Source organism: Rhinoraja longicauda, chromosome 3 (genome assembly GCF_053455715.1).
Source record: "Rhinoraja longicauda isolate Sanriku21f chromosome 3, sRhiLon1.1, whole genome shotgun sequence".
Classification (NCBI taxonomy): domain Eukaryota; kingdom Metazoa; phylum Chordata; class Chondrichthyes; order Rajiformes; family Arhynchobatidae; genus Rhinoraja; species Rhinoraja longicauda.
Window position 1 is genome coordinate 71,054,551 of NC_135955.1, and position 14,384 is coordinate 71,068,934.

Genomic DNA, 14,384 nt, shown 5'->3' on the forward strand with positions numbered 1-14,384 from the left:
AGTAACTCATCGGGTCAGGCAGCATCTCTGGAGGGAATGGAGAGTGATGTTTCGGGTCGGGACTGTTCTTTAGACTTGGTCTCCAGCTTCATTACTTGCGAAGGGTAATAGGACGGTTGTATACAGTGAGTCTGAACACAAAGCATTTGTGGGTGCATCACCTCACTAAGTATTCTTGATTACACATCTTCCTGAAAATAATGGAATGCACGGCAGTCGACATTACCAATTGTGGGTGTGTAGGGTGAAACTGCAGATGCTGATTTAAATTGAAGACAGACACAAAAAGCTGGAGTAACTCAGCGCATCTGACAGCATCGCTGGAGGGGAAAAAAAAGTAGGTGATGTTTCGGATCGAGACCCTTCTTCATCTGTGGGAAATGGTTTAATTCTAAAATCATCTCTGCCAGCCTTTGATTATCTTGCTGCCCTCACGTGAAGAAGTCCTATCAAAACTTCAATCACATGGAAAGTTTGCTTCAGAGAAAAGAAATTGGACTTAAACAACATCGTCAACAAATGTTTTTACTCGCCAGTGCATTTTTTTTAAACCAAAAATAAATGTAATCAATTATTTACAATATAAAACTATACAAAACAAACCCACCACCGTAATACAAGTAAAACAAATATTCTTAATACTGAACATTAAATCACTATTTGACCATTCTTACTCAGCAGAGCACGGGGTGAGGTGTTTTCAAAGTGTGCTCAGGGAAGCCCTCTGAGTAGTAGGTTCATGGGAAAGGGGTCGAGGAAGTGGGAGTACGGGGAAGCGGTTGGGGAAGTGGATGCACGGGGAAGGGGTCAGGGGAGTGGGTGCACAGGGAAGGGGTCAGGGGAGTGGGTGCACAGGGAAGGCCTCGGGGGAGTGGGTGCACCAGGAAAGGGTCGGGCGAGTAGGTGCCCTGGCGGTGGCGACGTTGGCGCGCAGACCGACCTCAGAGGGCGGCTCTAGCCGCCAAGTGACGTGCGCTCACTGACACCAATCGGCTGCTGCGGCCGCCGTCGCCGCCGCTGCGCTGAGTGGAAGGAGTAGGCCCCACAGTGCAGGAAGCTCACAGGCAGTTCATCCTCGCCGATTCTTCCTCAAATTAGCAATAGTTTTTTTTGTTGTTAATATTAGAAATTATGACACCTCTCCGTACAAGGTTGCAAATGCGTGAAAGCTAGTGAGGAATAGTCACCGGTAGGTAGCACGTATTTTACGGCAATTTGCGGTTTCAAAGACATGTAGTGGGGCAGCTGCGGCCTTGTTTAAAATGAGTGTTAGCAGCAGTGTTGCAGCTGAAATTTCATATCTGCTAACACTGTCTCTGTGAGGGGAAGACGAGGGCGATATCTTAGCATGGGACTCTGGACTGGTGAATCCGATTACTGAAATTCTAGAGGGTTTAAATATTGATAACAATGCTTGTTATTTTTAAAATATCACAATCAGCTCACAGGCAGCCAAAAATAACAGGTTGATTGTGAAGCCTTATAATGCATAATCGAAGTGATTCTAAAATATTTTCTGACACGAAGGAACATTTTGTTCGAAGTGTGAAAGGTGCAAACTATAAAAAAATTATTGGCCTCAAATGTATGATTATAAATACTTTCGAGGGTTCTGAATTTAGTGGCCGAGGATGCAATTTCTAATACTTGCAGTTCACACGGATTAGTCACTTGAATGCTGTTGGTTAAAAAGATGGACAATATTTACATTGGAAATTACAAGTTATATTAAACAGTTATTTAGTAACACCTTAAACTCTAACATTGTAGTTAAAACCAATTTTGTTTTGAGGTCTTTATGGGATCCATGTTTTTTAAATTGATTTCTATTTCTCTATTACATTTGTGTAGCATTAGGCAGAGTTCAAACACTTTAGTAATCGTTGAGCGGCATCATACGAGATAAAACACCATATAAATCTGATTTATAATTAATTTTGAAATTAATTTTCACATTAAACTGAAAAATCATTCGAAATGATATTTCAGATTTATTTTGCATTTTGATAAATGTGTGCAACAGCATCTCGAATGTCAACTTAATCAGTATTTATGTTTGGAGGATGCAAAAACATTTAAGTTGCCATCTTTACTGTTTGTTTACCAAGGTCACAAAACATTACAATATAACTATTAAAAAACCCCATTTTGATTCATTTTATTTTGTGATCTGGTGGTGAATTTGGAATTCTTTGTCGCAGAAGGATGTGGAGGAAAAGTCAGTGGATATATTTAAGGCAGAGATAGATAGATGGATTCTTGATTAGTACGGGGGTCATAGGTTATGGGGAGAAGGCGAATAGGGTTAGGAGGGAGAGGTAGACCAGCCATGATTGAATGGCAGAGTAAACTTGATGGGCCGAATGACCTAATTCTGCCCCTGTGGCAGAGCTGGGCCATTTATGATCTTATGATCACTCATGATCTCGTGTTCTGAGTTTCACTTGTGAAGCTGGTATTTTTCACCCATTCCTAATTTTCCCTAACAAAGGTGATAAACAGTAGCAATTGACCCGGTTATACATGTTATGGATGAGTTTCCAGGATTTAGACCCGATGCGGCAAATGAGTTTACAGGGCACATGGCTCCATGACAGCATGGTGTCCAATTGGATGGAAACCAGCAGATGGTAGTACTATTCCTTGGTGGTAGAGATAAAAGATTCACGAGGAGCAGTTTGAGTTGCATAAGTGAGTAACGACAGTGCATTTTGCTGATGGTGTACACTGTGGCCACAGTATGTTTGCGATTGGAGAATTGGATTGTGAATGTGATATCAAGCAACGGAGATACTTTGTTTTGTATTGTGTTGAGGTTCTTGAGAGTTATTGGAGCTGGACTCATCCAGGCAAATGAAAGAAAAATGAAAAACAAAATTCGCTGGTGTGCCTGTGATGTTGCTGCAAGCAACATTTGCATCGTATCTGTACCTCACTGTACTTGTGCATATGACAATAAACTTGACTTGAGTATTCCATGGTATTCCCTAACTCGTGCCTTACAATGTTAATGCCATTGAATGTTCAGAGTGTGTTGGTGGACCTTCTCTTTTTGGAGATGATAATTGCCTGGTACTTATGTGACATGGATGTTACTTCTTATCTTTGTCTTTAATGTTGTCTAGATATTGCTGCTTGTAGGCAAAGATTAGTTCATGCGTTGGGGAATTGTAATAGGAAATAAACATTGTGCAGTCATCAGCTTCGGACATTGTGATGGAAGGTGCATTGTTGTTCTTTCACCAGTTGCTAGATTGATTCCATAGGTCCAGATGAGAAAGTCCTGCAGTGATGTTGTGGGTTTGAGATAATTAGCTTCTCTTCCTTGGTGTGAGTTATGACTCCAAGCATCAGAGTTTTTTTCTCACCTTGATGTTCATTAACTTCAGTTTTCTCCAGGGTTCTTGAAATTACATTTGGTTGAATGCTGCCTTAATTGCCAAGGGCAGTCACTCTTACTTAACCTATGAATATATTCCTTTGCTTCCTATTTGGACCAAGATTCTGAGGTCCAGAGCGGAAACATAAACAGACAGGACTGCACTGATCGATTTATTGGTGAGGAAACACCACTGGCAGTACTGTAGTTGAGATGCTACATTCCTACTTTATCAGGTAGATGCTGGCATTGTAACCAGAAAAACAGCATGGCAAAAGGTGCAACTTGTTCTGGAGTGGGATGATTTTTAATTCCAAAGAAAATTGCTGTACCCAGTGTTCTCAGCTGTTTTATTGCTGGCATGGATATAAAGTAATTTAAACAGGTATATGGATAGAAACGGATTAAAGGGATATGGGCCAAACCCATATTTGGTCAGCATGGACAGGTAGGGCCAAAGGGCCTCTTTCCATGCTATATAATTCTATGACTATTATTCAGTTTAGATGATAGAATTTTGGAGATGTAATTTATGCAGGGTAGTTGTGTTTCAGTTCTACGAAAAATATCTTGCAAGCTAAAGGGACTGGGAGGCATGGCTTAGTGCCGGTAGCCTTTTACACAGAAGCTCATCTCGTGCCTGTAAATATTGTCAACATGGATACAGTCTAAGAGCAAATCTATAGGTTATAAAGTAAAACCAGAGCACTGAAAACTTTCAGCAGGTCAAGTGATACCTGCCGTAGGTGGGGGTTAATTTCTTCTTTTTCTCCAGGCATTCCCATGCAAGGAATTTCATGTATTTTTTAAAAATGTTGGATTTCCAATATTTGTAATTATATTTTTCGTTAAAGGTAATGAAGTTGAATGGAGTGGTTAGTTCGAAAGATCATTATCCCTTTTTAACATTAGTATAATGAAGAGCCATTTCGCCATGCCTCTGGTTATGGAAAAATTTTGTGCTCTGGGTTGGCTAAAACCAGAATTGGGTTGGGGGAGGGGGGGATTGAAATGGAGTTGTGGGAGGGATAGGCACACATGACAATATCTTAGTATGTAAGTACTTTCAAGCACCTCTAGCAGGGCATCTTGAGATTAGGCAGAAGTTACCAGAATCAAAGTTTAATTGTGTGAGTTTTAAATAATGTTTAGTGATCGTGGTTTTGAAAGGAAAGGTGACAGACTGTCAGGAAAAAGAACTGCAGATGCTGGTTTAAATTGAGGGTAGACACAAAATGCTGGAGTAACTCAGCGGGTCAGGCAGCATCTCGGGAGAGAAGGAATGGGTGACGTTTCGGGTCGAGACCCTTCAGTCTGACAGACTGTCAACCACCTTGGGAAGGATGAAAAGTAAAATTTGATTAAGGAGTCTCTGGGCATTGAGTGGATATTGTGGATGAGATGAGGTCAAAACATTTAGTGTGAATATGTGGTAAAGTTGAAGTTCATAATTAGGGATTGTGGTAAACTATATGAGCATTAATCTTCGCATTACGATCAAGCAGCTGAATGAATATTTCTGTCTGTGGCACATGGGTCTTTGAACATTTAATTCTTGTTAAAGCTTTAGGTTAGTGGGGAAGTGAAGGGCGAGGAAAGAGACCTGAGTGCAGACAAATAATGTGCCGTTCTTCCTGTGCTCCTGTGAGGTCTGATAGACTTTTATGTGGTTTGGCAAGATATGGCAGTGGATGGCAGAGCTTGTTTGCATGCGATGCATGCATGCATGCTTGCTGAAGTAAATAAATAAAGATACTTCAGTGAGGGAAGAGATAAATTATTCACTGCCATTGTACTAATTCATATTTGATTTGATAATTATGGATCCAGTGGGTAAGGCTGGGATTGAATATTGCTGTCATTTTCAATATAAAATATGATAAAGCCAAGAAATACTCCTACATGTTTAGATATGTTCAAAAAGCTGTAAATAAAGGTTGTGAAATTTAAATGTCAATAAATGTCAATTGTCATTATGTTCTTATGAAAATGAAATATAATTTAGAACATAACAATTGTCCTTCAATGTTGGTGTGATACTCTAGTGTTACAGATGGGTGTAAGTTGGGCTCCTTCCCTGATCTGAGTTATGTTGAATAGATTTTATCAAGCAGCTGGTTGCTGTATTTTCTAATAGTGACGAAGGAAAATCATCTGGTTGCAACAGAAAAGAAATGTGTGTCTCTTGACCTTCAGTTGTGGCAGATGGGTGAATTTGAGATGGTGCCGAGGAAGCAGTGCACTTCTCATACGAATACACAAACATTCCAACTAGGCACAGGAATAGGCCGCTTGACTCATCAAGTCTGATCAATTGTTCCATAGGATTTTGGCTATTTGATCAAGATCTCAAATCCATATTCTTGTCCATCTTTGTAAACTTTGATTCCTTTGATTATCAAAAAATCAATTTACCTCTCCCTTAGAAACATTCAAGGAGATTGCTTCCACCAGCCTTTAAGGATGAGAGTTTCAAAGATTATATCTTTGATGACTTAGATGAAGGGATTAAAAGTACCATCAGCAAATTTGCAGATGATACTAAGCTGGGGGGTAGTGTGAATTGTGAGGAAGATGCAATAAGGCTGCAGGGTGACTTGGACAGGTTGTGTGAGTGGGCGGATACATGGCAGATGCAGTTTAATGTAGATAAGTGTGAGGTTATTCACTTTGGAAGTAAGAATAGAAAGGCAGATTATTATCTGAATGGTGTCAAGTTAGGAAGAGGGGATGTTCAACGAGATCTGGGTGTCCTAGTGCATCAGTCACTGAAAGGAAGCATGCAGGTACAGCAGGCAGTGAAGAAAGCCAATGGAATGTTGGCCTTCGTAACAAGAGGAGTTGAGTATAGGAGCAAAGAGGTCCTTCTACAGTTGTACCGGGCCCTGGTGAGACCGCACCTGGAGTACTGTGTGCAGTTTTGGTCTCCAAATTTGAGGAAGGATATTCTTGCTATTGAGGGCGTGCAGCGTAGGTTCACTAGGTTAATTCCCGGAATGGCGGGACTGTCGTATGTTGAAAGGCTGGAGCAATTAGGCTTGTATACACTGGAATTTAGAAGGATGAGGGAGGATCTTATTGAAACATATAAGATAATTAGGGAATTGGACACATTAGAGGCAGGAAACATGTTCCCAATGTTGGGGGAGTCCAGAACAAGGGGCCACAGTTTAAGAATAAGGGGTAGGCCTCATACAGCCTCCTCTATGGCGCACCCTCAAAAATCATCAGTAAACTTCAATACATTCAAAACTCCGCTGCCCGTCTACTCACCCACACCCCGATCCGTGACCATATCACCCCCGTCCTTTACAAACTCCACTGGCTCCCCATCCCCCAGAAAATCCAGTACAAAATCCTCCTCATGACCTACAAAGCCCTCCATAACCTGGCCCCATCCTACCTGACCGACCTCCTCCACAAGCACACTCCCACCTGCACCCTCCGCTCTGCTGCTGCCAATCTCCTATCCCCCCACATCCGGACCAAACTCAGATCCTGGGGGGGACAGGGCTTTCTCCATCGCTGCTCCCACCCTATGGAACTCACTACCCCAAACCGTCAGAGACTCCTCCATACTCACCACATTCAAAACATCACTGAAGTCTCACCTGTTCAGTACTGCCTTCAACCGCTGAAGGTCACCTCACCTTCTGACTCCTTTCTCTGTTCGTTTACTTATTTATTTATCTATTTATTCACTTCCCTATGTTCTCTAAATCCCTGTAAAGCGTCTTTGAGTTTATGAAAAGCGCTATATAAATGTAATGCATTATTATTATTATTATTATTTAGAACGGAGATGAGGAAGAACTTTTTCAGTCAGAGAGTGGTGAAGGTGTGGAATTCTCTGCCTCAGAAGGCAGTGGAGGCCAGTTCGTTGGATGCTTTCAAGAGAGAGCTGGATAGAGCTCTTAAGGATAGCGGAGTGAGGGGGTATGGGGAGAAGGCAGGAACGGGGTACTGATTGAGAGTGATCAGCCATGATCGCATTGAATGGCGGTGCTGGCTCGAAGGGCTGAATGGCCTACTCCTGCACCTATTGTCTATTGTCTATTGTCTATTGTCTATCTCCCTGAGATAAATAATATTTGCCTCGTCTGTGTTAGATGGAATGACCTTTTTTATTTTAACAGTGATCCCAAATTCGAAATTCTTCAACTAAGGGAAATATTTTCTCCTATCACAAACCTCAAAGAGGTTATGTTTTAATTAGGTCCCCTCTTGCTCCTCTGAAGTCCAATGGATAGAGGTCTGGGCTTTTCACACACAACAACCTGTCCATTGCAAGAATTAATCTGGTAATTTTTTTCATATCAATAACAAACCATCCACACTATTAAGATATGCCATTTGCAACAGCTACAGTGTTAATGACGAGGAGCCAGCGCTGCCGTCGCAGCTGCGGCTTGCCTGCAGTCCGTCTGTCTTTTGTGTTTTTTGTTGTTTTTGTCTGAATTGTAGTTTTAATATGATGTAGTGTTGTATGTTATGTTTTGGGGGGGGGGGGAACGGGAACTGTAACTGTAACATTCTCTCTCCAGAACGGAGACGCGACCTTTGTTTCTGTGTCGTGTCTCCGTTCCCGCTGCGGCCACCACCGGCCATGCACCTGGGACCACCTGGGTCTCTGGTTCGCAGAGCCCGCGGCCCGGACTCACCACCTGCGGCGCTGGCTGCCTGCGAATGCTGCGGGAGCGGCTGCGACTCGTCTCCGGAGGCTCCGGCGCGGGCCGCGTGGACGTCGGAAGCCCGCAGGCCCCTGGATGGGGGCCGACATCGGGAGCTCCGGCAGCGGCAGAGGCAACGTGTTCGCCCGCCCCGAATCGCGGGGCTTGGGTCGGCCCGCTGCGGACCTTTCACCGTCCGGCGCGGCCTGAAATAGGCCGCGGGATTTTTTTTCACCGCCCAGCGGGGGCTTCAATATCGGGAGCCCCGACGTGGCAACTCCAACAGCCTGACCGCGGGACAAGACGGCAGGGAAGAGAAAAAGACATTCTGGCCTTCCATCACAGTGAGGAGGGGACTGGAGGAGACTCACTGTGATGGATGTTTCTTTTTGTTTGGTGTTAGTTGTGATTGTATGTGTTATTGCATTTTTATTGATTAATCTTATTGGTCTTATTGTTCAACTGCGGGTAATGTTTCATTTTACTACACATTTATGTGTATGTAACAAATAAACGACTATTGACTATTGACTATTGAACATTCTCAAGAAGGATTGATTAAGATACAGGATGTGTGTATTTTCATTAGCGACCTCAAAGTGGATTAATATGAAAATGTATCATTGCAAAGGTGAATAATATATGGCTTAATTCTTGTAAAATTCTTGGTTTAGACAACAAGAATTCTCGAACTGTAGGCTATTGAAGATATTTTTGTATATTTTCTCGCTTTCTTATGACAGGGTTTGAATTTATGGAGGGTCTTGGAGAATTCTATCAAACCTGTTTCTCCGCTTGTTTTTTCTGTAGCTTATTTCCTCTTCTGTGCTCATTGTTTACAGGGTGGCACAGTGCCACAGTCAGTAGAGCCGTTGCCTTAAAGTGCCCGAGACCGATCTTGACCACGGGTTAGTGTGGAGATTGTATTTTCTCCCTGTGACCACTAGGCTTTCTTCTCGCATCCTAAAGGTGTTTGAGTTCATTGGATAATTGCCCACTGTAAATTGCCTCTATTGTGTGGTGAATGGTGGAATCTGCGGAAAGTTGAAGAGAATATGAGGAGAATTTTGGGGGTGGAGAAAATAAATAATTGTTGGATAAGTATAAAATGGGTGATTGATGGTTGGTAGGGATGTGGGGGTGGGGGGGCAACATATTTATTTCTGTGCTATTTCTCTCTATGACAGTGTTTAGATGAGAAAGTATATTTATGACACATCTAGAGGATGTGTTCCTTTTGGTCTTATGTTCCATATCAGCTTCTCGTGATACTGATTTCTTCAATAGTTGTTGGGTGTGTTTAAATATTAGTTGAAACTTTTTAGAATGGATTTTGTCTTAAAATAATGCATGGAGGTGCATTTTGTAATAAAAGGGAACTGCAGATGCTGGTTTGTATCAAAGATAGACACAATGCTGGAGTAACTCTGCATCTCTGGAGAACATAAATAGGTGGCGTTTAGGGTCAGGACCCATCTTCAGACTGATTGTAGTAGGTGGGGAGTAAGCTGGAACCTCGTAACCAGGTGCTGACCTGAAACATCACCTATCCATGTTCTCCAGAAATGCTGCCTGACCCGCTTAGTTACTCCAGCATTTGCGTCCATCTGAGGTGTATGTAGTATTTGAATTGTGCTGCACTTTAACTCCCTTTAACAGCACTTTAACTCCCCCTCCCATTCCCAATCTGACCTTTCTGTCCTGGGCCTCCATTGTCAGAGTGAGGCCCAGTGCAAATTGGAAGAACAACACCTCATATTTTGCCTGGGTAGCATACACCCCAGCGGTATGAACATTGACTTCTTTAACTTCAAATAACCCTTGCTTTCCCTCTCTCTCCATCCCCTCCCCCTTCCCAGTTCTCCCTCCAGTCTTACTGTCTCCGACTACATTTTATCTTTGTGCTGCCCACTCCCCCGACATCAGTCTGAAGAAGAGTCACGATCTGAAACATCACCCATTCCTTCTCTCCAGAGGTGCTGCCTGTCCCACTGAGTTACTCTGGCATTTTGTGTCTACCATGAAATACTAGTGATTGGTGTAAGGATCTATTTCAGATTCCTTTCCAGGATTAGATAAAATTCTAATTAATCTGTTCCTGGATGTCAGACAAGCAGTCTGACTTTAGTGACTCTAGAGGGGTTGTCAGAGATGGTGATGACATGCTACTGAGTGCCATTATTGTATACATAGAAACTAATATGTTTTCATATGATGTGAGGAGGGAGCAGCACTTAGCTATGAGAGGTTATTGAGATGCATTGTATCTACTTTGCATAATGTAAAGTAAATTATTATCTTTTTGTATTGTGGAAAGTTAAGCTTTTACATTTTGTAATAAATGTCAAGTTGTACCATTTAATTACATGCAATAAATGTCTGAATCAATGTTTTAATGAAACTTAATCCTAAAACTCAATTTTCTATGAATTAGAATCAAAACTAGCTATGAAGTTTTGGATGTGCTGTGGTTGTCAGCTTCTGTGCAAAACATTTTTATTTTTATAAATGTACTTCAAAAGCATTCGCCATGGCTGTTAAGTGCATCTTTATAAAATAGAATTGCAGTTTTGATCCTGTTGTTAACTGCATTGAAAATTGTTAAATTAATGGTAATTGTCCTTGCATGAATTTTGAAAGTGTATGATAGTATTGCAATTATAAATAAATACTAGGGCTGAGGCAGAAACATTTGAATGATTTTTATGAAATTGGCAGGTTGTTCTCCATAGTAGAGGAGTGTACACTATTCTTTCACTTATGGTTATGCTTCCAAAGTTGTAATTTGAAATTAATTGTGCATTTGAATGATCTCTACAGATTTGTGCAGGTGAAAATATGCTTGACACTTTTTTTTTTCTTTTTGCAGAAGGATCATATTGGAAAACGTTTTGAATCTTCTATATGGGCCATTTTCTTTCAAAAAATGGTAAACGCGTGAAGAAAAGAAGACGGAAAGTTAGAAAGAACTGCTTTCTTCGTGGACCTTGTATGCTGTGCTTCATTGTTCACAATACTTCTGCCCTTGATGAGGATCAGTTTGAAAGTGCATCCAAAGTAGCAGAAAGATACACTGCATTGACTACTACGGAGGAGTGTGCTAAGTTTCTTCTTTCCCCAAAGGAACTTAGTATCTGGGAAGAACAGGGTAAAAGTTTACTTTCCAGTGTTCCAGCAAAGCTCATTGGACCCCCTCTGTTTAGAACAGTCTGTTCAGACTATTCCGAGATGCCAGTTTGCAAGCGTAAATGTGCTGGCGTACAAGCTTGTACACCTTGCAAACTGCCTCGTTCTGCAGTCGGAAGAGTTCCTGAGACTGGATTAAATAATGACATAGCACAGTGTCCAGTGTCTGTATGTACTTTGCCTACGTCCACTGCAGAATGTACAAATTTGGGACTTGAGGGGAACATGGGTGACTGCTCTTCTTTGCTCCAGCAACCATTATCCCCTTTGGGATCTGAAGATAGTGAAGTTATCACCCCAGAAAATCTTAAAGATGTAAGAATGGAATCTGAACCACCGAATATTAATCAGCTTCCTTCGTCTATACTTCTAAAGGTGAGGATTTTAACCATGTTGGTTACTACTTGTATCTTGGATTAACATGGTGCCACTTAATGGATGTACAAAAAACAAATCTGGATTATTAGAAGCTGAAGCAAACGAGATTTCTGTGAAAGAAAAGGTTAAATGCATTGACCACCTTCATGTTTGTTTCTGGTCATCTGCTTCATTTATGTTGCAAAGACATGACTTCATTCTAAGTTATTGGGGAAAACCTCTACTTGATGTAAATATTGATCCAATAATACGACACTTGCAGAATGATATTGCATGCAGTTTTATTAAAAACAATCTGAGGTGTGCATTGTAAACTCTCCTTGTTGTAATCTGGCTTGCTCTGCAGACATACAAAGATTAAAATGGAAATATAGTTTTAACACACATCGGCTATATTTTGCTTTTTTTCTAGCAGAGCAACTCCTCCATCTCTTTTCCTTCCCTCTATATCATGCCAAAAACATTGAAACACCGGAATATTGAGCAGCCATTTATGTCCCACTGTCAACCATGTTTTCACATTTGCCACAACATCATAGCGCAAACTATGATTCAGGTTCTAAGTTCAGCTGCTTTCCTCACAATACTCCCTGCATTGAAATAAGCATACTTCAGCCCATCAGCTTCACCATATTCGTTTATCTCTTAATGCTATTCCTAACCTGTACCATTCCATCATTCCTGACCAATGGCTGACCTACTATTGTGCTCCTCCAGCTCCTTGTTCATCCATTTATATAACTTCAGCTTCAAAGTCTGAAAGCTTTGGAATTCTCTTCCAAAATCTGTCCTAATTTCCTCTTGCGACAGTGATAAATATATGATAATGCCATTGGGAAGTATGTTGGGGTTATTTTCCATGTTAAATGTTCTACATAAAATCAGATGTTCATGTCCCTGGTATTGCACTTGATGCAAAAAATATTTTTTTTCAAGGATTTTTTTCAGATTTGTCTTCTCCTTGCTGGGAATTTACTTCAGTAATCAGTAATATCATGGCAGTGTTCAAAAAAATAGAACCGAGTTCTCCAGATACCCCAGCCAATATAAATCAAAATTATGGATTTGAGGAAAAAGACATCCTCATTTAAATTATTGTCCATCTGAGTTACACGAGTGCAAAAATGACTAAAACCTATTAGGGATTTTAAATAACTTTTTAGAAGCAATGAATAGCTGTTAACATTTTAATTTTGATTCATAGTTAGTCATTTAAAAAAATTTAAGCCAGGTAAAATTCTTAAAAACACTTGAATAACTTGAATAATTTAAATAATTTGCAGCTATACACATCATTTTAACAAAAAGTAATTTACCATCACTTTTGTTTGATGGCTGTAGCTCCAAAATACTGATTGAATATGGCACAAGATCCAAGGTTGGATTTTCTTAGTGTAACACAGCAGGTGCCTTCTGTGCGGGATCTCCGCATTTGAGAATACATGAGTGGAACTCTTAAACTTAGAGTAATAGAGTGATACAGTGTGGAAACAGGTCCTTCGGCCCAACTCGCCCACGCCGCCAACAATGTCTCAGATACACTAGTCCCACCTGCCTGCACTTGGTCCATATCCCACCAAACTTGTCCTATCCATGCACGTGTCCAACTGTTTCTTAAACGATGGGATAGTCCCAGCCTCAACTACCTCCTCTGGCAGCTTGTTCCATACACCCACCACCCTTTGTGCGAAAAAGTTACCCCTCGGATTCCTATTAAATCTTTTCACCTTCACCTTGAACCTATGTCCTCTGGTCCTCGATTCCCCTACTCTGGGCAAGAGACTGTGCATCTACCTGATCTATTCCTCTCATGATTTTGTTTTCCTCTATAAGATCTCCCCTCATCCTCCGAAGTTCCGTGGAATAGAGACCCAGCCTACTCAACCTCTTCCGATAGCTCGTACCCTCTAGTCCAAGCAACATCCTCGTAAATCTTTTCTGAACCCTTTCAAGCTTGACAATACCTTTCCTATAACATGGTGCCTAGAACTGAACACAATATTCGAAATGCGGTTTAAATGCAAAGTGGCATAATTTCCTCTCGTGAGAAGATCTGAGGAAGTAAATGGCATTTGCTACCGAGAAGCTGCGCAATACATGATGTGATTACAGCCAGATTGAGAAAGTAAACAAAATTACAAGAGCTGACTGGTTTTGTGAATGCTATTTTTCACAACTCCCATCATGAGATCTCTGATAGATTTCCCATTGCAGTTGAGGGTGGTTTTATTCATCCAAAGCCATGATTACATCCAGTCTGACATTCTTTTTCTTTAGTCTTTTCAACAGAGAAAAAAATTACTGAAACATAATTGGATAATCATTGACATTATATCAGATACATTAAAGACATTGCCAGAGGTAATTTGTCTAAGATCGAGAGGCTGAAAACTTCAGGGATGATATTCCATAGCTTTATTAGGACAGAAATAAAGTCCAAATAATTTGGACTTTATTTCAGATATTTTCTGATGTGAAATCATTGTAAGAAGACTACAAAGATGTAGATGGGGCTGACCATGGTAGGTTGAGAAGAATCATGTTTGGTCTCTTATTAATCTCTCTCTATGTGGGAATCTCCATGCCTTTTGTTAGGTTCAGTATCAACTACTTTTTATCATCTTATAGTCCGTGACATAATCTGGTATCAATTCTGCTTGCAAATTTTCATTAAATTTCAAAATGGTCTCTTCTCAACTGCTTCTCTAATTCTTTATTCCTTCTCGATCTTTTAATCTTCCATTTCTGGCCTTATGTGCATCATGAATTTT

The 14,384-nt window shown here is 41.0% G+C and overlaps 1 protein-coding gene across 2 annotated transcripts in view; it reads left to right on the top strand.

Moving 5' to 3' along the window:
- The first annotated feature begins 1,024 nt into the window (after positions 1-1,024).
- fbxl17 (F-box and leucine-rich repeat protein 17) overlaps positions 1,025-14,384 on the top strand; it is a 522,739-nt gene continuing 509,379 nt past the window's right edge. For both annotated transcript variants that reach the window (XM_078396384.1, XM_078396385.1), the window contains exons 1-2: positions 1,025-1,189; positions 10,919-11,610. In XM_078396384.1, coding sequence (XP_078252510.1) covers positions 10,954-11,610 — 657 coding nt within the window. In that variant the 5' untranslated portion in view covers positions 1,025-1,189; positions 10,919-10,953. The remainder of the gene's footprint in view (positions 1,190-10,918; positions 11,611-14,384) is intronic.